The 22,340-nt window shown below is 32.4% G+C and overlaps 2 protein-coding genes across 2 annotated transcripts in view; one reads left to right on the forward strand and one right to left on the reverse strand.

Annotated features, from left to right (window-relative positions):
* Positions 1-22,340, forward strand: part of Unc-115a (actin binding LIM protein Uncoordinated 115a) — a 121,029-nt gene that overhangs the window by 350 nt on the left and 98,339 nt on the right. The gene's annotated exons all lie outside the window — the stretch shown is intronic.
* Positions 1,993-7,894, reverse strand: LOC149477895 (uncharacterized). Its single transcript, XM_089709630.1, has 2 exons — positions 2,746-7,894; positions 1,993-2,087 (listed from the first exon to the last, which is right to left on the reverse strand). Exons 1-2 carry the CDS (start codon positions 7,847-7,849, stop codon positions 1,993-1,995), a joined length of 5,199 nt encoding a protein of 1,732 aa, XP_089565756.1. The 5' UTR covers positions 7,850-7,894.

Raw genomic sequence — 22,340 nt, forward strand, 5'->3', positions numbered from 1 at the left:
CGTCTTATAAGAAAAATTCTGCGGATCGTAGTACTGTTTATGTTCAAAATATCGATTTTTCACGAGCGTGCTGTTGTGTAAATTTTCTTTAGTAACAAAATAAAATAACATTTAAATAACTAGTAGACGTTAAATTTCAATTTAGCACTTGTTAAGAGTTATGCATTTCAATATTTCTGATATTTAATTAATCGTTTTATTTTTAACGTCGAAAATGTACAAATAATACTAATCCATTAAATTGTAAGTCACCTCGACACGACGTTCTAATTGTCGTATTGGTAAATTTCAGCTAAGTTGATTAGTTTTACCTTGCGAAGTGATTAGTGGCAGTGTGGCAGGTGATTATATCACCTATCTATGCCTGCTAATAATATTGTCCTTGAGTGGAAGTTGCTACAGGGAAACAAGATTTATTTTTACTATCTTGGCTTCAAGAAAGATCTCATTATCTTTATTGATAAAAAATGAGTATGCATTTCTACCAATAAGAATTTTTTATTTACTCTGTATCAAGTGGAATATGTTTAAAGTATCTATAAAATTTTGTTGTTCAAACGGTTCATATTTAAATAATAGAGACATAACTCTACATTCTGATTTTTTCTATTATTTTATGACCAACTCAACTACTTTAATATTTAAGTACAGCTTCATATAATTAAGTACCTAACTAGTTAATTTGATTGCAAATTAACTAAAACAAAACTGTTTTAATTGCATTTTATTTGATTACATTTCGTTGATAATAAGTCTATTACATTATTTATTTAAAGAATTATTAATATAGTTCAATAAGTAATTAAAGTCCAATATATTATAATTCAATAGAAGAGCATGATGTTATACTTAAATGTAAACTAAAAACTGTTTTAACGATTATAAATATATAAAAAAACCATATTCTAAATCCTAGAATAGCATTCAACAAATGACAACTTGGTACTATGAATATTATACACATTAATTGTATTGTTATTGGTCTCTTGTGTCTGCCGCAGGGAATCGTGTTTCATGGGAATTTTTCTCTGAATTATTAATTAACTATAGCTCAAACGTTTGTGGATCACATATTAATTAGGTTTTAGATTAATACCATGATTATTAATTGCAAGTCAAACAAACAAAGAATAAAAATCCATATTTAGAACCATTATAATTTACTATTAACCAAAATACAACGCTAGAAATAGACAAGCTCATACATTAACATTTAAATTAGACAAAGTTATATATAAGTAATGTAAATGAGAATAAAATAAACATATTTTATATTAATAAGAGTGGTATTATCTAAATTTAATAATAGACAATGAAAACAGAATATTGATAAATTGGGTGTTCTGGTTTTAGTTTATTATGTTAAGTGATATGATTTATGACTAATATTATTAGTAACTAACAAACAAAAGTTTTGCTTTAGTGATTATCTAGTGAACTGTATTACATTAATATTTGAAAAGTATATAATAAATTTATAAGTATATAATATTATAATGGAAGTCTTAAACATATTTAATATAAAAGCATGTTATTAATTTGATTTAATGAATGCATATTGTTATATATGCATTCATTAAATCATCTTAGATCTTATTTAGTACATTTATTATACTTACATTATCATCTAGAATACAGTAGCTCTAAGCAATTACCACATTTCTTAAAAAAACACATGAAATTATTGTATTGTGACCGAACCTTGATAAGTGTACAATCTTTGAATTAAAACAAAAATCGAGTCTAAAGGAGTTGGTTGCATACAAACATACAGGTGAAGTTAATAAAAGCGTTTTAAAAATGCAACATAGCAATGTGTTGCTACTACATTGGTTCTTCTCGAATTGGCAGTAAATGTGAAATCTGTTATGACGATTCAAAAGTGCTTCTAGAAGTCTAATTGATTAAATAAATGTTTGAGTTTCAATCTTTGCAGTCTAGCCCATATTTTCAATGGGTTTCGTAGAATCGATATATTTGTCGCCATCGCGTTTACCAGAGCGTTGCACTGAAGGCAATACCCTCGGCTAGTGGTGCCGCAGCGACGACCGTGAACTGGGTCAGACGATGCAGTTTATGGAAATACCCTATAGTTGATTTAGTTATAATGTGGGTAGTATGAGCTTTAGTTTGCGTGACTGGAATCGCGCTAGGACTAGGCTGTGGAAAAATGCTTTTTTAATGCCAATTATCGTCTATGACATAATTTTGGCTATTTATTAACGATTTTGTTATATTTTTAGCAGAAATGTATGTGGGTCTATCTTTTATTCTTGTTGTGATCGATTGAATAATTTTGGTAGAGGTAAATATGGAAACTGAAAAGCTTTAATAAGATTCTTAATAAGTATGCGAATTTGCCGAATATTTATAAATGGGTTGCAAAAATTTATATATGTAGTAGGTATAGTATGTGTTATTGCAATAAAGGTTGGTTTTGAACGATGCTTGTGGCTTGAAATAAAAATGCGTTCTCTCAAGACGATCGTTTATTTGCTACTGACCTAATTACACTTTACAATCATAAAATTGTATCATAACATGCCGCCCACCAAAACGGGTTTTAACACAAAACTTACAATGCAAAACAATACAATAGGTAAGGTAAGTTCAATTAAACATAAACAAACTTATTATATATAAGTTATTCATTAACTGTTTATTTAATTGATAATTGGCATAACTTAGTAACGGAACGTTTTATTATTTTACCGCGATATTTAATGCTATACACTCGACAAATACCATCTTCTCCAGGATGTTTCTCAACAATGCGACCAAGGGCCCATTTACTGGGTGGTAAATTATCTTCTTTTATCACAACCACATCTCCTATGTCCATTTCAGATTGTTTTGTTTGCCATTTTGGTCTTTGTTGCTGTCGAGTTAAATATTCCGACTGCCAGCGATACCAGAAGGTTTGTACTAGTTTTTGCGTGTGCTGCCATCGTGATAAATAATTTGTCTGTAAATTTGACAAGGTTGGAGTTGGGATAGTAATTGGAGCTTCACCAATTAGGAAATGTCCAGGTGTGAGCACATCTACATCATCAATATCATTACTAGCCTTTGAACACAGTGGACGTGAATTTAAACAAGCTTCAATTTCACACAAAATTGTAGTCATCTCTTCAAATGTTACATTTGTGTTTAATATTCTTTTGAGATGGTATTTCATTGATTTCACTCCCGCCTCCCAAAGACCTCCAAAATTAGGACTGTAGGCGGGAATAAAATGCCACTGTGTACCCTCTTGTGCTAGAATGTCTGCTATGTTGTCCTTGAAATTGAGACCAGCCTGTGACCATGCTTCTACTAATTCCTTGTTAGCTCCAACAAAATTTCTTCCCTGATCACTCCAAATATCTGTGCACCTGCCTCGTCGTGCTACAAATCGTCTGAAAGCACCTATAAACGATTGTGAGGACAGATCGCCTACTAATTCTATATGTATGGCCTTTGTGCACATACATACAAAAATAGAAATATATGCCTTTGTAGTTTTCACACCTCGTGCTCTAGTCATTAATATATCATAGGGACCTGCAAAGTCAACACCAGAATTTATGAAGGGTCGTGCTGGAGTGACTCGTGCTTTAGGTAAGTCTCCCATAAGTTGACAACTACTACTCGCTTTAAGTTTAGCGCATATTATACATTTATGTATATATTTTTTGACTGTTGACTTCACCCTCAGAATCCAAAAACGAGCTCTTAAATAGTTTAACGTGAGTTCCAAACCCCCATGCAATGTTTTCTTGTGCGCATCTGCGATGATTAACGTGGCCAAATCGCTTTCGGAACTAAGAATCATCGGGTGTTTCGAATCTAAAGGTATGTTCGCGTGTCTTATTCTACCGCCCACCCTGAGAATGTGAGCCTCATCTAATATTGGATTCAGAGAAAGGAGTTTGCTGTTTTTGCTTAAATTTCTTTTATTCTTCAACCTTTCTATTTCTTCTGCAAAATCCTTTCTTTGTTCTATTTTTATTATTCTTTTTAATGCATCTTCCATTTCTATTACCTTAATGCCTTTATCAGTTGTAATTTGTCCCCTTTTGTAATTCAAAAATCTTAAAACATACACTATCACTCGTAGCATTTCCTGTAAAGAGTCAAATATTTCGAATTTTAGCGTATTTTTAATTGTGTCCTCGATTTTTAAATTTAGCATAATAGTATTCTTTCTTTCTAAGTCCGTTGAATCTGGATTACCCTTTGCAAAGGGAATATCATCAGTATGAAGCCATTTTGGCCCATTCCACCATAATTTATTTTTAATTAGATCAGGTAAGTTTTCTCCTCTGCTTGCTATATCCGCAGGATTATTTTCCGATGTTACGTGATGCCATTTTTTATTCCCTATATTATCTATTATCTCAACTACTCGATTGCTCACAAAAACATTCCAACGAGCTGGGTCACCTGTTAACCATGCCATAACTATCTTTGAGTCTGTCCATGCAAAAATTTGATTGTTAGATATTCTAAGTGCTTCTTGAACTTGTTTAAGTAGCCTAGAAAGAATTACAGCTCCACAAAGTTCCAATCTTGGCAAAGAAACTGGTTTAACTGGAGCGACTCTTGCCTTTGCTGCTATCAACCCGGTGTGTATTTGTTTATCATTCATTATTACTCTCAAATACACAGCTGCTGCGTAGGCCACCGTAGAAGCGTCACAAAATCCATGAACAGTGATAGTATTCATCGAATCCTTAAATGTATGTAACCATCTTTTTATTTTCACTTCATTAACCTTTTCTAATCCTTTTCTTAATATTAACCATTCCTTTTTTATTTCAGGTGATGTCTCTTCGTCCCAAGCAACGCCTTGAACCCAGAGTTTTTGGATAATTATTTTTGCAGGAATTATTGTCGGAGCCAAAAAGCCAAGAGGATCGAATAATTTTTGTGCTTCGGCTAATATTATCCTTTTAGTTAGTTTTTCAGGTGTAGTTTTAAATTTTAATTGATATCTTAATTCATCGTGGATCCGATTCCAGGTAAGTCCCAAGGTTTTAATTATTCCTTCAGTTTTTATATCTATATTTGTTTCAGAATTAATTTGAAGTGGTTTCAATTGTTGTAAAAACGATTCACTGTTTGATGACCACTTCTTGATCAAAAAGCCACCATTATTTAATATTTGTGTTATTTTGTTTGCAGAATCTACAGCTTCGTCCACCGTGTCTCGTCCAGAAATCAAATCATCTACAAAAAAATCTTCCTTAATTATTTTTGACTCGATATCATAATTTCTACCTTCATCATTAGCTACCTGATGCAAAGTTCGAATGGCCAAGAATGGTGCGGATGCGGTGCCAAAGGTTACTCGCAGCAGTCTATAGTCTCGAACCTCATCACTTGGATTATTTCGCCACAGTATTCTTTGATTATCTTGATGGCCACGCTCAACAATAACTGCTCTGTACATTTTCTCTATGTCGGCAACAAAACAAATTGGTTTCAATCTCCAACGCATAATTAGGTACCTTAAATCTTCTTGCAATGTCGGTCCCACCATCAAGTCGTCGTTAAGGGACACATTATTCAAACCTTTACATGACGCGTCGAAAACTACTCTTGTTTTAGTAGTATCCTTGTCTGTTCTCACGACCGCATGGTGTGGAAGATAGACAGCTGCCGTATCTTTATCGTCCTCGGAAACTTCTTCTAAATGATTCAATTCGAGGTATTCTTGAATCACCTTAGCATAATCATCCTTCAACTCTTTATTCTTTTCAAAGCGCTTCTCTAAATATTCTAGTCTCTTTAAAGCTATTTCTCTTGTTCTCCCTTGAACTACCATAGGTGGGTCTCTTTTCAAAGGCAACTTCACTATATATGTTCCATCTTTAGTTCTCGAATGTGTTGATGAATAAATTTCTTCACAGCGTCTTTCTTCAGGTGTTAATTCACGTTTAGTTATTGGTTCTAGTTCCCACAGTAGTTTCATCATTTCATCTATCTTGACATCTAGACAATGAAGAGAAATAACGTTATTGTTTTCGTATTGTGTGTTTGTTTTTCCAAATATAATCCAACCTAACATTGTATTCTGAGCGCAAGGAGTGTTTGGTGGACCCTTAATTAATTCTCCTAGCATAATTTGTGCGTAAACTTCGACTCCCAATAATAAATCTATCTTCCCGGGCTTGTTGAAACTTGGATCTGCTAAATTTAAGCCCTGAATGTGCGGCCAATCACCAATTGGTATTAACTTATTTGGAAGTTGTGTTGTAAGTCTGGTAGATATAACATACGCATTAACCTTCAGATTAAGTTGATCATCATACCTTGAACCAAGTTCAAGTTGAATCATATGATTTGTTCTTGTTAATGTGGACCCAACACCTGATATTGTTCCATTGACAGGCAACCTTTTTGCCTTTATGTGTTGAGCTGCTCTTTCACTTATAAACGTCGCCTGAGAGCCTTGATCGATCAGAGCACGTAAATATAATACTTGTCCTGACGTCCCCTTGACAGGTAAAATAGCAGTTGCGAGTAACGCCGTAGATGGTTGTGTAGCCATGTGTGAAGTTATTGTAGCATCGCTACCATTGATCTCTTCTAAAATGTCATCTTCTTCATGTTGTTCTTCTACATTAGTATGCAAAGATAATTGTGTCGAGTTTTGATTTTCTTCTTGAGTAAAGCTTTTCTTTCCAGGTTCATGAAGGAGGGAATGATGTCGTTTACCACATATTCTGCACGATGCCTTGTGATTACAATATATAAGTGTATGGCCCGGTACTAAACAATTATAACATAAACCTTTTAATTTTGCGAAGGCGCTGCGTTCTTTCGGTTGTAGTTTCCCGTATTCCTTACAATGACTAAGAATATGATTATCTTTGTTACAAAAAATACAAATTTTATCATTAATATTCGCGACATGATATGAGCGTTCTTTTAAAGTTCTATTGCCTGTCGTTGTTAACTCTAAAGCATGAATTCTTCCTTCTAAGAACGTAACCAAATTATTGAAAGTAGGAAATACATCAGATGTTAAGTTAAGAGTTGAACTAACGTAATCTTCCCATTCTTTATGCGTTTCGTGGTCTAATTTTTGAGACGAAATAAACAACAAAATTGGATCCCAAGACTCCGTGCAAATCCCTATATTTTTTAAACCAATAATACATTCTTTAGTTACATCGATAAATGATTTTAACTGACTTGAAGACTGAATTTGAACCTTTTTTTGCATAAATAACTTTTTTAAATATGCATTTAATATTAGTCGCTTATGACTATAACGTTTTTTGAGCGTATCCCAAGCTGGAATATAATTGTTTTCAGTAGTTTGATAATGCTTCAATGTAGCACTAGCTTCGCCGGTTAGACACAATTTTAAATAATGTAGTTTTTGAAAATTATTTAGATGGGTATTATTATGTATTAATGTTATAAAACAGTCCTCAAAAACTTGCCAATTTTCATAACAACCCGAAAATGTTGGTAAATCCATTCTAGGTAATTTAGCTTCCGACGCAACCCACTGCACTTCTCCTTTACAATCCGCTACGGCCGTCGAAGTACTTGAACTCGATTCCAACAAATCCGTTAATTCTGTCTTCAACAAAATGTATTGTTCTTCGCACAATTCATATTCTTCATTTACGAAGTATGGTAATGTTTTCCTTTCCTGTTGCGGTACTAACTTTAGAAGAGATCCATGAAGACCCTTAAACGCTGACCAATAATCGTCTACAACTTGAGATCTCACTTTCAAATATCCCTTTGTTAATCTAGCTTTTGGGGCTTTTTTGTGATTTATTAAAGCCTTTTTAATCAAAGTAGCACAATCCTCCAGTTGTTCTAATAATTGTTCAACCGACGACATAATTACTTTTGTAAATAATTTTGTTGTTACAACTTATAACTTCAATTGTATGAATCAGTCGCGCGATGACTTGTTGTTTTCACATTCACAATATTGCAAACTATTTGCTCACTGCAACTTATCCGGCTCGATTATGGACCATATGTTATTGCAATAAAGGTTGGTTTTGAACGATGCTTGTGGCTTGAAATAAAAATGCGTTCTCTCAAGACGATCGTTTATTTGCTACTGACCTAATTACACTTTACAATCATAAAATTGTATCATAACAGTATGAATCTTTCTTTCATAGGAAATTAATACATACTTGATACTTTTACTAATCAAGAGTAATTATTAAAATAGATAGCCTATATATTTTAAACGATAAATTATATTGCAGGATATTTCCTTTTCCGATAATTGTACTAAATAAAAGCACGTTACCTAAACTCTATATTGTGTTATCGTTTGTAACCCCCTAAGTCAGGAGAACTAATCTCAAATAGTCGTGTATGAATTTATCCGCGATTAATTCGCAGAGCGTTAAGAAGGGTATATTTATAGGGGTTCGCGAGAAAATGCAATATCGAAAGTTCTGGGTCACATTTACTGATCCACGCAAATTCTGTTCTAAAAGGGAATATTTTTTTCCCCTTTTGCAACATTTTGAATTGAATCTTGGCTCCTATTGGTCGTAGCGGAGGTTCCTCAATAAATGAACTATTGAATCCAAAAATAATATTCGATTCGACCCAGCAGTTCTTAAAATTAGCGCATTCAACTAAATAACTCTACAATATTACTATAGGTAGTTAGATACTAAAAAAGATACCTACTACCGTCCGCGTCGCTACTCGGAAATTGTATAAAAAATTGTTATCGTTCCAACTTGATAAAGAGAAGGTTATCTTGTTAGGTGAACACACGCATTCGGGTTTTGCCAATATTGAATTTAAATAAGAAACACTTGCTAATTCTATATCCAATAAACGAAGCCGCACATGCATTAATTAGCAGACAATTTGATATTGTGTATTAGTCACAATGTCAGTGTCAAGGTTATGTTTGGCTTGTGTTTTTGTATGTCTTTATTTTGCAAAGTGTTCTTTTCGTATACCCGCTGTTTATAAGCCAATTTTAATGAAATTACTGCTGCTTTTGTGAATTTATGTTGATATGTACTTGATATTAATGTAAATTGCAACGTGAAATATTTAGATGTACAAAAATATTATGTATGTTAATGTACATAGAAAAGAAGTAGGTACATAAATATTACGTAGGTACTCGCATTATTTCTTTATGATTGTTTTTTATAAAATTCATACATGAATGTCTTTCGTGAATGCTATGCAGCATGATAACTGACCTTGCTTTATCTTGTCAAATGAGCATTGTCATCTACAGAATGTAAGGCATATGTAAGGCAATTATGCCCTCCCTTCGTCAGTAGGTCGGCGAGGGAATTGGGCCCTCCCTTCTGTGGGTCGAGCTGCATTGCATTTGCTACGTAACGAGGACTTGTGGATATATCTCTAGCGCTGGGGAGACGAACCTTTGGAACGAGTAATGAAGAAATGTTACTTAAAAGTAGTTAGGAAGTGAGAAATTATTTAATATTTTTCTCAACTGGAATTCTTATTCTTTGGATATTTTATATTGTACTTTTTATATGTCGCGATTAAATTGTAATATGACTTGGAAATGGTTTAATAGAAAACTGATATATGTATATGTAATTGCATTTCTTATCTTAATACGTAACGTATTCAACAAAAGCATTACTAATCTTATAAAATATTGTTCTAGTTTCAATTCGCAGAAAGCCAGAAACATCTCGCTGTATGAATTTTCCTAACTATTATAATATCAAGAATTTCTTCGGAAGCAACTAACATAACACTATCACAATTATTATACTACGTATAGGTTCGCAACAGCAGCCTAGTCAATCCTAACAAGGGAGAGCGCCATTTGTACCATAAAGAATATTAAGGCTGCAGTCTAGCAAAATTGCGTTTTCAACAAGTTATTTGACAATTTTTTCCCGGCTAATGAAATGATAAACTGAATTTTTTTTTCTTATTTATCAATTAGTGTTATATACGCAATGCGCGTGAATTTTTTCACATTTATAAAGTTACTTTATGTTACCTTAATCAGGCCTTCAAGATAAGTCTCTTTCCCCCAAAGACATTTCGAGCTAAGTTTGTGCACTCACTACGTTGCAACCGATTACAATTTACACAATCTGATCAGCGCATTATTATCCTTATATAGTCGTTATTAAAAACTGCTGAATACAATTGCCGAAAAACTTATGATTTTCTTAATTAGAACGTTATAAATTCATTAAATTTCCCATTTTTTGCCTTACAAAATCTATTGATAAATACTGCTAAAAGTTATTTTTTCCATTAATTTATTCGAGTTGGTTGAAGACCAATGAGTATTAATCCTTTAAAAAAATTTTTTTTTGAATTTTGATAATTCTTTAAATATTAAAAAAATATTTAAAATAATTAGGAAAAATCCTAGCGAATTTCTTTAGTCGCGCTCCTTGGGCCGGAGCGTTCTGACGTGTGCTCTACGCTCGATTTTCCTTCATACCGAAGTGAAAGTTGCTCTACTTCATTAAATTTAATATTTTTGTTAATTGATTATTTTTATCTTAGTTTTGTGCAAATATTCGTATTTTTAAACATTTGATTTCGATATGGAAAATAAACGAAAAAAATACGCGTGTAACTACTAGAAAAAAAATTATCTTCGAACATAAAGTTAATGAAACCAAATAGATTGCAAAGGTGATTGGCAACAATTTCTTTATTTTACGGGGTGTCAGTAAAGGGATGTATATTTCTTTAAAACTAAAGTAAGCGCATAAATTTTCTTATAATATAATTTTTTTGAAGTTCCAAAAATGTTTATTTTTCGTTTGAGAAATACGAAATATACTATAAACTTGTATTGAGAACTTGAACTTCCCAAGTTCATCCGGGGAAATCCCCATACGGGGAAAATGATTTGTTTACTCCAAAATTGATCTTAGGTGTTTTAATTTTTTCTTCTAGTCATTTTCAACGTAGCGGCATGTTGTTTGATTATTAATTTTGTAACTTAAATACAGGATGTTGGTTTTATATTCTGATCTTACAGACGCGCTGACAAATTTAGTCCGCCATTTCTAGTTTAGTCTACCAACTCTAAGTACCAATATTAAAACGAATGGATTATCATCACATCATCAAAACTCAGATGTAATGGAAGATCACAATAACATATAAAATTCAGTGGGTGTTGAGAACTAAACAAACAGAAGTAACAGAGACGCGAAGAATAAAAAAAGAGGACGAAAACGATAATTCGTTGATGCTTTCCCTTTTCGACGTATTGTTAGGGTACATCACCAATCTGCAAAAAACAAAACTGATGATTCCCAATTGCTGATTAAAAATGAAAAACAAATAATCGACAACAGTGGTGAAAAATTGCTGATCACAATGAAACATCCTTCAGTGGTAGCAGATTTACTCATTTCAAATGTATCGGTGAACAGCGTAAAGGAGAGGAGGACAGGAAAACATTATGAATGTGGATGGTGGATTGTATACAGGCAGTAATCGATAAGTATGTGCAGGCGATTATGACGTTATTATTGCAGGTATCAAAAAACTTAAAACTGATATCGGAATTACTTTACCTAATGAGCAAAATGACAATAATAACTTTTTAAAAGTATAACGAGAAATATCTAAAAAATTTACTTTATACATTCCCATATCAAAAAGGGAAAATGGAACTAGTAGAAGTTAAATGTCTAATTCCGACAAAAGACATGAATGCGGAAGATGCGGTTAAAAAAAAATTAATATTTGAAATACAATGCAAAAAATAACACTTTTGTCATAGATAAGAATCATGACAATTTTTTCTAAATTCAGGGACAACTAAACGTTGCAGAAGCAGAAGTCTGCTTATTTGCTGTTTGGACTGGAGTGAATAATTCGTTAAAAATAGAATATATAAAAAAGTATGTAACGTTTAGGCAAAATAAAATGATGGACCATTATCAAGATTTTACATAAATTGCCTACTGTCAGAATTGATTGATTCGAGACTTCAGCATTCGATGCCCATCAAGGACCCATCCTATATCATTCAAGCGATTGAAAAAAAAGACATAAATCCAGTGCAACCGATAAAGCATCAGAATGCTAGCAAAAGATTTATTAGGTTTATCAATATAAATCTATATATTACACATAATATAATAAATCTGTAGAAGACGCATAGACTGACATCCGCGCGGACGGAGTCGCGGGCGGAAGCTAGTCAGAAATAAATATCTTTTGTTTTCATTTAACACAAACATTACATTTTTTTTATTATATACAAAATTTGTTTATCCGTTTTATTAGTTAAACTGAACAACTTTCACTAAGAAACTTAGGTCGAAAAAATGTATAGAGTTCTGCATTTTGTATGGAAAGCTTATTTTTTTTTATATTGGACGAAATTTCTTTGTAAAAGTTGATCAGTTATATAAATATGAAGTTGAAGATATCAATAGAAAGTATTCGCAAATTTTGTGTACTGATAAAAAAAAATCACCCGGTGTAATTTTCACGAAAATTGTTTCAAATTGTCATTTTTGGTACTTATTACGAATATTAAATTATGCATACGAATGATTTAATTTTTAAAAATTAAGTGGAGCAACTTTCCCTTAGTACATTTGTATTATTTACATATAGGATGACAGGATGCATTTGTTTGCACTACTAGACCAAGCCCTTAAGGGACGTCGCAAACAAACTAGTGGGGTGCGAAATGACTTGCTCACGTGCCACGTGGTATTGTGGTAATAACCTAGCGCCTTTTAAAATAGACGTGAGTTCAGCGAACTCTGTGTTTTAATGTTTTTACTTCAGGTACGGTTTAAGAGGTGATATAGTGGTTGCTATGTGGGATAATTAAAGTATAATTTGGTTGGTTGAGAACTAGGAGTGAAATAACCAACATTTACTACCTATAGGATAATTCTTACTCTAATTATAAACGCGAATATGTTTATTTGATGCGTTTCAGTACATTATTATTAGCCAACAAAATCTACAATTAATAAAAATTATTTAGAAATGTGTATTAATGAGTTTCTATGCAAAATCCATGTATGGAAGTGGATTTGTAATATTTCATTTATTTTTTTAATAGAATTGAGAACCTTCCATCGATTTAGGATCTAAAAAAATATACGTAAGTAACTACTTACGAAGTCGGATAAAAATATACTTGTACCTAGAATTTGTTGTCATGTGCCATTGCTGTATTTAGTTTTTGAATAAATTATGGTATTTAAGATAAGGATTTGATTAGATTGTTTGTTTAAGATAAAAGATATGATTAGTCTGTACATGTCTTACATATTATGTACTTTCATAAACTCAAAAGTGAAACCATGGCTTTAAATTGTATTTATTATTTATGTAATAATGTGTTATCATGCTCCTATTTTCGCCTCAATTAAACGCAACAAACATCTTTAATCTTTATGTTATGTATTTAATATCTTATACACGACATATGAATAAAGATTTGAACCAAGAGTCGAGACGCAGGCGCAGGCGCAGTGGTGCGGCGCGTGTCGGGTTGCGAGTCTCGCGGGTGTCGGGTTCGAACCGCTCTCCTTACGACATACACACACACACACGTATAGAGCGTGTAAACATATAGTGCGGGTGTGTGTGTGAATTTCTTTAAACGTAGATACGAAATGTACAAAGATACACAGAGAGAAAGAAAATAAATATATGTGCATACAAATGGCAAAGTTAGTTAGTGATCACTTCCAGACTAGCATGATATGGAAATAAAAGCGCTTCGTAGAGAAGTCTAATAAACAAATGGAAATTATAATTTTGAAGATATTCGCGCATTCGATGCAGAGCCATGAACTTCAACCAATAACACATTCATTTTATTTTAAACTACACTTCTAAATGTACATACAGCATTATATGATTACCGTAATCAGGGGAATATAAACAATCGCGCATTACGTCACCCATGCAAGTTATCTCAGTGATAAAAAGCAATTGAGGTTAACCTCTCGAGACAAATATCACCTTTGAAATGAAGTAATTGAATGTTCAAGGTTAGGTTATATGTAAATATGAGTAAACAAAGTTATAATGATAAAAAGTTATAAGAATATGTTCGTGGATGCAGATCTGGTGTAAAATGCGAAATATAATGGAGTATGTGGGTTGTAATTTGTTCTATAGAGCTTACGTGGGATATTTGGGAAGTTTTGGATTTAATTTTTATAGATTTTGATGTGCTCTTGCCCAATTTATATCTACCGCTTGGATATCTTATTTGCAACAAATTGAAACTTCTAGAAAGAACCGAATTGCTGCACTTCTAGCGATACTATTTAAAATTACATAGAAACACTATAGTATTGATTTCTCATATTATAATGAAAGGTACTTTGACCTTAAACGAGGTTGTTGTAACGGTCTCAATCGCTTCTGTCACGTTTGTTTTGACTGGATTTTTGTGTATATGGAGTTGTGAGTTCTTTATAGAGTTTGCTAGCCAATTGGCATCAATGGCACGGTCATAAATATAATTTTATATTATTGCAAGTCTTTGGAGTTTTATATTTTGGCTGGGTTAGTGACACCGTTTATAAGTGGTCGTATTTTGATGTACTGTATTTTCCGAGATAAAATAATATGAAACAGTTTCATAGGAAGTACTTAACTGAAGCAGTAGTGAAAATTGTTTATAAACTGATTTATGTATCATAATAAAAACAAACGAAGTAGGTACGAAAATGGCTCGAAGGACCAATGATTGTACAATACTTATTATTGTGTTATTGTCACCTCTTCTTATCTTTGTAGCTTGGTCCACAAAAAGGAATTTATAGCGACTTCAAAGAAAGGAGGTTGTTATCAATTCGACTAATTTCTTCAGAACTTTCTATTGGGTGCACAGATTTTAAAGCTTTGTTTTTATTTGAAACCTAGTGCCTTCCAGTTAGCCCCATTTAAAATTAATCCAGTTCTTACAATTTAAAGGCGGTTTAGATTTTGTTAAAAAAATAATTACAGTAAGCATATAGGTTAAAGCTTTTAAAAGAATCAAACCAATTTTTCTTTTTAACCGCAATAATTATGCAAGTGTGTCACAGTATAACTGACCCAGTGTAATATTGCATAAAATATGAACTAGACCGTAATCATTTTGAATTAACATTTTAATAAAGAACTTGTATATTATGTAAATATAATTGCTTAAACTTTATAGTTACATTGTATATTATTTTTTAACTTTTATGATAGGGTCACGCACACGTGTTCAATTTCTGCTGTATTATGTATTACGAAAACTTTTTTTAAAGAAATTGAGTATGAATTTACCGCGTATTCATGTACAGTGAATGAAGAATATTTCACGAATTTCATTTTCACGTATTTGGAATTGGTTTTTATAATCGTCTTGTTAGTACTATACTCGTTCATTGTAACGTTTTGTACGGACCTACCAATTTTACTTTTTAGTACTAGTAATACTTTTGTTTTAGATTGCTTAAAACTAACCCGCGGATTTAGCAAAATTGAGTAATTGATGTATTCATCCAAACTTTCGAATATAAAATCTTTGGAAGTTATATCCTATAGATCTTTAATAAATACCTAATCCTCCTGTTGCTAACCTGAAAAACATTTTCCTTCAAACAAAGGCGTGTCACATAGTAATAGGTACTGTTTATTCGGTAAAGTTGAACCGTCTAGCGTCATTTATTACGTCGGGAGCTTAATTGCTGCTCAACCAGCTTGCGTTGGAGCCACGATGGGGAAATGGGTCAACTATCAACGTACCTTTTGTACTAGTTGTATCAGTGTAGGATTATTTTAAAATACAATGGCTTGAGTTAATGTGTAAGTTTTGAGGTGATTTTTATACTAGAATCTCGCGGGTCGACTGATTTCATTGTACTGATTCTCATCTGAGTATTGTATATACCTAACTATATCGTGTGTGGAAACAAAAGATTGAAATTTGAAATATCTACCCTTTAGGTAAGGTTATTACAGAAAGTTTAGTAACTTTTGACCGGATATTCTTGTGCTATTCTCTTAGCAAGTACCTATATATGCAAGTAGGTTTTCTGTATTTTAGGTTCTTTTAAAATTGGTATCGTATTACCACCACCTCATACCCACATAAACTTATCCACAACCAAACGCTGTGCAATTGGTTAAGAAAATCCCATTTCTATTCTATTCCCCAAGCGATGAATTTCTATCGTTCATTGTGTCGTTAAGTTCTAAGGAAGTATAACTGTTAATAAATAGCCTGCGATGAGTCAGGCCAGTTAATAAATCTCGATGTAGGTGAAGGTAAGCGGCTGAACGAGGCAAGAGAGACCCGTTCTTTGCACAGGCCCCTGTTGTTTCCTATACTAATTGGTACGTGATTTTTCGAAGGTTCTTTTTGGTGATTAGCTTTGTACATATTAGTGTGAAGGACAGGGCTATGGTTGAAATGGACTTGTACAGCATACTGTAGTACTAAGGTTCATAAACCTTTGTAGTAAGGATACGGTAAAAATGGTTATGTATGGTTAAAAGCTGTGTCCGTTTGAAGAACGTTGAAGTGATGTTTATTGTGATCTAAATGAGTTCTTCTTATAGGAAAATATATCAAATTGAGAGAAGAAATTTAATTGACTTTTTAAATATGTAATAATATTTAATTAAAAGTTATCATCATGTTTGAATTGCAAATCCGTCCATAAACCAACTATAGTCTCTTTTAATTTTCCGTGCATATATTTAAAAGAATCGCTTTATATTTAAACCCGATAAAACGGGACAATACTTTAAATTTATTAATGCTTATAGAAAAAAGCATAGTAGATATATAATTCAAGTACTAAAGAGCTTAATTATTAAAATACATAGAACACGTTATAATGTAGAATATAAGTTTTCTTGTTATATGTATAAATGGGAAAGTCTTGTAGACTACGAGTGGCTTTTATTAAACTAAGATTAAAGTGTGATTATATCCATTTATTCAGCTCTTCCTGGCTTTATTTCTTATTAATTACTCTTCAAAATCTCATTATTCAAATTTGAGGTGAGGGAAAAAGTTTATATTTCAAAAAAGTCATAATGTTAGTTAAAACAGGCTGTACTGAAGAAATTATTCAATTAATTTCTAACAAACAACACAGATTATAATATTACGATTTGAATATTTCTGAGAAATGAAGGAACGTATCTTCAATTTAGAAGTATTTAATACATGTGCACTGTGCATCTAGTTTCTCATTCGCAAAATATAAAGCAAGACAATTTCAAATGAATAAAAAACTTTTCATTAGCTTATTTTCAAGAGCTATAAAGGACATCTTAAGATTGCGCTCAAAAAAATAATGACTGAAAGTATTTTCATTCATATCTTTATCTGAATATCTGCTACAGTTATCTCGTGAAATGTTTATTAAAATGGTTTTTGCTTCAGATAAAAAAGTTAAATAGGGTTTCAAGTCTAGGTTGAACGGTGTGTTATTGTTAATTGTGACTGGTAAAGCGGTCAAGTAATAGTAACCATAGTATAAAGAGAACAAGTAGGCCGTCTCCCGGTGTTTAGGAGCGCACGGTACCTAAACTCGCGAGGCGCAGGACTGTCACTTGTCACGTTGATATTTTAAATAAATATATAAACAGACACCGACCGCTCACAGCAAAGGCGCCCCCATAACGAGAACGGTTCATGAGAAGGAACCGAGCGGCGTTGTGTGCGTGCGTCAAGATTGCGTACGGAGTACGGACATGAACGGGGGTGTGGCGAAGCGCTCCGCGTACAAACAAACGGTGCGATGTACGGTGTACCTTTGTTTATAATATATAATTATAATTTACTTGTTATCTTTATACTATGGTAATAGTTACTTATCTGGAGCATGCATAATTTGTATAGAAGCGGATATAATCTGTTGATAAAATAGCTTGTTTATGGCTGATTCACTTTCTTTGATCGGAGTGAGCGGTATTTGATTTATTTTTTTGCAATTTGTTTATTTTGATAGTCTAGATCGTCTCGATATTGCTAGGATGCTTTTTATTGCAACTATAATTACGTGTTTAAATTTATTCCAAGACTTTGATCATGTATATTTAAATGATGATGGAAGACATTTTGTTTTTCTAGTTGCATTTGAAAATGTTCAATCGAAATCAAAGGACCATTTTTTTAATTCACTGGTTATGTCCACGTGTAAACATTTGCTCTATGTTTTTGATATTTGTTTTTAGAATACCTAACAGTTTCTACCTTTAAATTAGTCTTCACTTATTGCCACTTGATTATATTATTTGTCTATAATTGTAGTGTGTAATTTCAGAAGTTTATTTTATAAAACTGCTATTACGAAGACGAACATAACTATTTTTATAATGTACACAAGAAGTGCATATGCATATTAAGTAGTGGATTCGCAATTCTTTCTTGCAACGTGACGTCACAGATTGTCGCGATAGCTATCGACCAATCGAGTGCATTGCAACAAGGACGATCGTGATAACGTGCAACTGTCGTGCAGTGGGGTTTCTTAATATCGTATTATTTAATTTAAAATCTTACCTCTTTTTCTTTTAGTTACCAGTTTACCACCGTAAACTCGAACGTTCAAAAGGCTTTATGTTATAAAATAGTAATATTTCAGGCAAAAACAGCTGGTCTGATGGATTATTATCTGGATTAGCACATTTACTACTTTTCACCCAGGTACGAGACGCCGCGGGATTAACTATTGCTTACAATTAAAATCTATAGTTAGACGTAAAGTTGATCTGTGATTTTTACAAGTGAAAGAATTTTCATTTTTTTTAGAATAACTATATTGAGTTTTCGTATCTACTTTAAAATAAAAGATTAGAGTCGCATGTAGTTAGAAACAGTTGGTTAAATGGTAAAATAAACTTCTCCAGAATGACCAATAATTCTCGCCTCAAAATTATTTAAGATCTTTCGACTAACGAAAGATTTATTCTTACGAATTAATTTATAGTCGCTGTTAATAAATTAAAATCAACGCATCTTAAATCAACCAAATAGCTTTTAAAATTAGATTTATGAAAGTAAATACTGTTATTAAAAGGTGATTAAATTAATGTATTACGTACTTAAGGGATACTTATCTAATAATATGTGCCGTAACACAAGCAGAGATCATAACTTTTAATGTAACTTAAGGGGGCGCATAAAGCAAAATAACCAATCTTCTATTAGATGATACGTGTAATATGCAAGACCAAATCTAAAAAATAAAATATATATCAAACTAGATGATATGTTCAACGATTCTGTTTAATCAAAAACATAAAATATTAAAATTTACTCGATAAAAAAAAATCACCAAGTTAGCTCTAATTTTCACACTTTTACGTTTTCTTCTTGACATGGTAATACTTATTATGATTTTTTTTCATAAACAATTATATTAAAACATTTGCAAGATATTTGTCAGAGCATTTTGTGTAATTACTTTTAGTTTTGGTTTTATCTGCGATAAACCACTTTTATCGTGACAAAATCAAACGTTTATCTCGAGAAAAAAAGAGCGCCACATAAAACGGGAAGATTTGTTTGTTACGGTTTAACTCAAAAATGGCTAGATCTATTTTAATAATAATTTTATCTATTTACTCTTTTAGAATTGTACCCCACGGCAGTCTGGGCCAAGCAATTTTCAGGAGAAAGATATACTATACTTAATGTTATTAAAGGTAGAGTCAAGATGTGGTCTAACAGTAAACTCAAATTTGCACGTATAACTTTTATAGGACACTAGCGGTCCGCCCCGACTTCGCCCGTGGTACATATTTACGTTTTCTCTTAAAAACTATCCTCGTACTTCAAGGAATATAATAAAAAAAGAATTATCGAAATCGGTTCAGCCGTTCTCGAGTTATGCGCTTACCAACACATTTTGCGATTCATTTTTATATATAAAGAGAAGATTAACATGAGTTCCTAGACTCATTTAAAAATCTAGATTACATTGTGTTTGGAATGCGATAGTTGCCATGGTAACAACTTCCCATTAAGAAAACACAGGAAATTAACTGTTCCTGGAATGTAACCTATTTAATTTTATGGTGCTATAAAAGGCTTTATCGTAGGAGTATAATCACGTTAAAATCTTGTTTATTTTTAAATAATCTGTGCAAATAAATAAAATTTAAGAGCTCGCGTGTAAAAGATAACAGCTTTCAATTTTTTTAAACCTACAGATATTAAATTGCCCCTAACTTTTGTCAAAACTATGGTTAATTGCATAAATTTTTATTTATAAGAAAAAAGTCGTGACCATCATCATGTCCATTGTCCATACCTTTCTATCCGTATAGAAATATAAGAAACGTAGCCATCTAATAAACTTATAGGTTATAATGTATGCGGAGTGTAGTCTACGTAGTAAGTTTTAAGGTAAATTAATTCAACACAAGGTTCATTATCAAGGTGCATACTGTGTCTCAAGAATGTGATTTTCAGGAAAAATCGAGAGCGATAGGTATAGCACTCTCGGGATCTTTTTAAGTCTTCATACACGCTTTAAATATAATACTGAACTTTATTAAAATAGGGACAGAGAAAGCGATTTTGTTTTATACTATGTTGTGATATTTAAAATTCGACCACACTGCCTAATATGTAGGTGACGGTATATTAGTGGTATCCGCCGCGACAATTGTCCAGTGAACGTTCCGGGATCGGCGACCGGCGAACCCGGAAATGTGCGCGTGCGCCACTGCGACAGCGACGAAATGCGACTAACAAACTGTTTTGTGGATTATTGACTAATTTTGGTTTCGATGCAGTCTTTATTGTAACATTGTTGAAAACTAAAAAAAATGTGAAGGTACCTGATTTAAAAATGAACGTGAGATATATGATAGAGCGCTGCAAAGATGATGATGAGCGTTGAAATAAATATAATGAAATATGCCATGAAATTTCACTATATTGTTCAAATGATTTGAATATGCGTAATGATGTGATTTTTCGTTAAAAAGTATTTACTACTAGCGGTCCGCCCCGGCTTCGCCCGTGGTACATATTTACGTTTTCTCTACATAAAAACCATCCTCGTACTTCAAGGAATATAATAAAAAAAGAATTATCGAAATCGGTTCAGCCGTTCTCGAGTTATGCGCTTACCAACACATTTTGCGATTCATTTTTATATATAAGAAGAAGAAGAAGATTATAAGCTTTTACGTATATATTATGTATGTACATAGGAATGTACCTTTATAGTTTATACCTATTGGCTATTATTTTCTCTCGAATTGACAGAGTGGCACTTTGATGCAGGGACAGTGGAGTGTATGTGAACGCTTATTTGACTTGCAAATATTCGCACAAGACAGGGTCTTCGCAAAACCAGTAAGGATATGTGTGGACTGAAAGGATGTCTTATCAATTATCAATTAAATTAACTTTGATAGTGTTATGTATTTTCTGGTGTATAGGCTAATATAGTCGGTACCGTACTTTGAAATTTTCAAAAGATTCTGGAAACGTTTTATAAAATTTTTAGTATTCAAATTTGAATTTTAATATAATTGAAATTTGGTTTACGATTGAATGAATATTTATGCGTTGCATTCATTTCTTTTACAGCATTAAGTTAATCTATCACATTTTGATTATCATAATAAATACATATATAATAAGAATTTCAATTTTGGATATAGGTAAATAAAAGTTCATATGTCTACGGCTTTATAGTGGAATTGTTGACACTCGTCAAATAATTCACGGCTTGGCACCTGTGTTTGTTTAGCTGCTTACACCTCTGCCCTGGCTTCGTATGCAAATCTTAATGGTGGTAGGAATTCGCATTGATATATTATTATTATCTAGAAAGGTTAGGTGGACTGTGGGAAGGAAAGGTTGTTATGTAATACCCCCTTTGGTTTAAATGGCATGTGTTTATGGTTGGTAATAATGTAAAAATTGTGGAATGACATTTCTTTTAAAGTGCGTTTTGACGAAAGCAAGTATTTTAAATATTGTATTAAATATAAGTTTTATAAGTATCTATGTTTTATAAGTATCTATAGTGCTACACAATAAAATTCCGTGTCCAGATGAAATTTATGAAAATGTTAAGTGCAATCCAAATAAAAATACGAATACCTTCAAAAAACTATATAAATAATAACATGGTAAAATATCTTCATATCACTTTCACCGCAAATAAATCGCTACAAAGATATGACAGTATATGCAGTACAACCAGATGAAGCGGAAATGAGCTCAGATTAAAATTAACAGATTTTATCTCAAGACCCATAAATGTGTATGAAAGTCGCGTACATTATCTTGTCAATTATAGCCAGTTTAATTGTGTCGGCCCTTTCTATAATATTAGCTCCATTTAGGGTTCCGTATATTCGATCACGGAGTCCTAATC

Source organism: Colias philodice, chromosome 23, assembly GCF_061535455.1.
Source record: "Colias philodice isolate Cphi_HAF_F1 chromosome 23, ilColPhil1 Martin Lab GWU primary, whole genome shotgun sequence".
NCBI lineage: Eukaryota > Metazoa > Arthropoda > Insecta > Lepidoptera > Pieridae > Colias > Colias philodice.

What these genes read in the sequence shown, in the direction of transcription:
- LOC149477895 (XM_089709630.1), bottom strand. Translation starts at nt 7,849, where the DNA reads ATGTCGTCGGTTGAACAATTATTAGAACAACTGGAGGATTGTGCTACT. An exon ending in GAAACATCCTGGAGAAGATG is followed by an intron (nt 2,088 to 2,745) that starts GTATTTGTCGAG and finishes AATCAACTATAG; the next exon opens with GGTATTTCCATAAACTGCAT.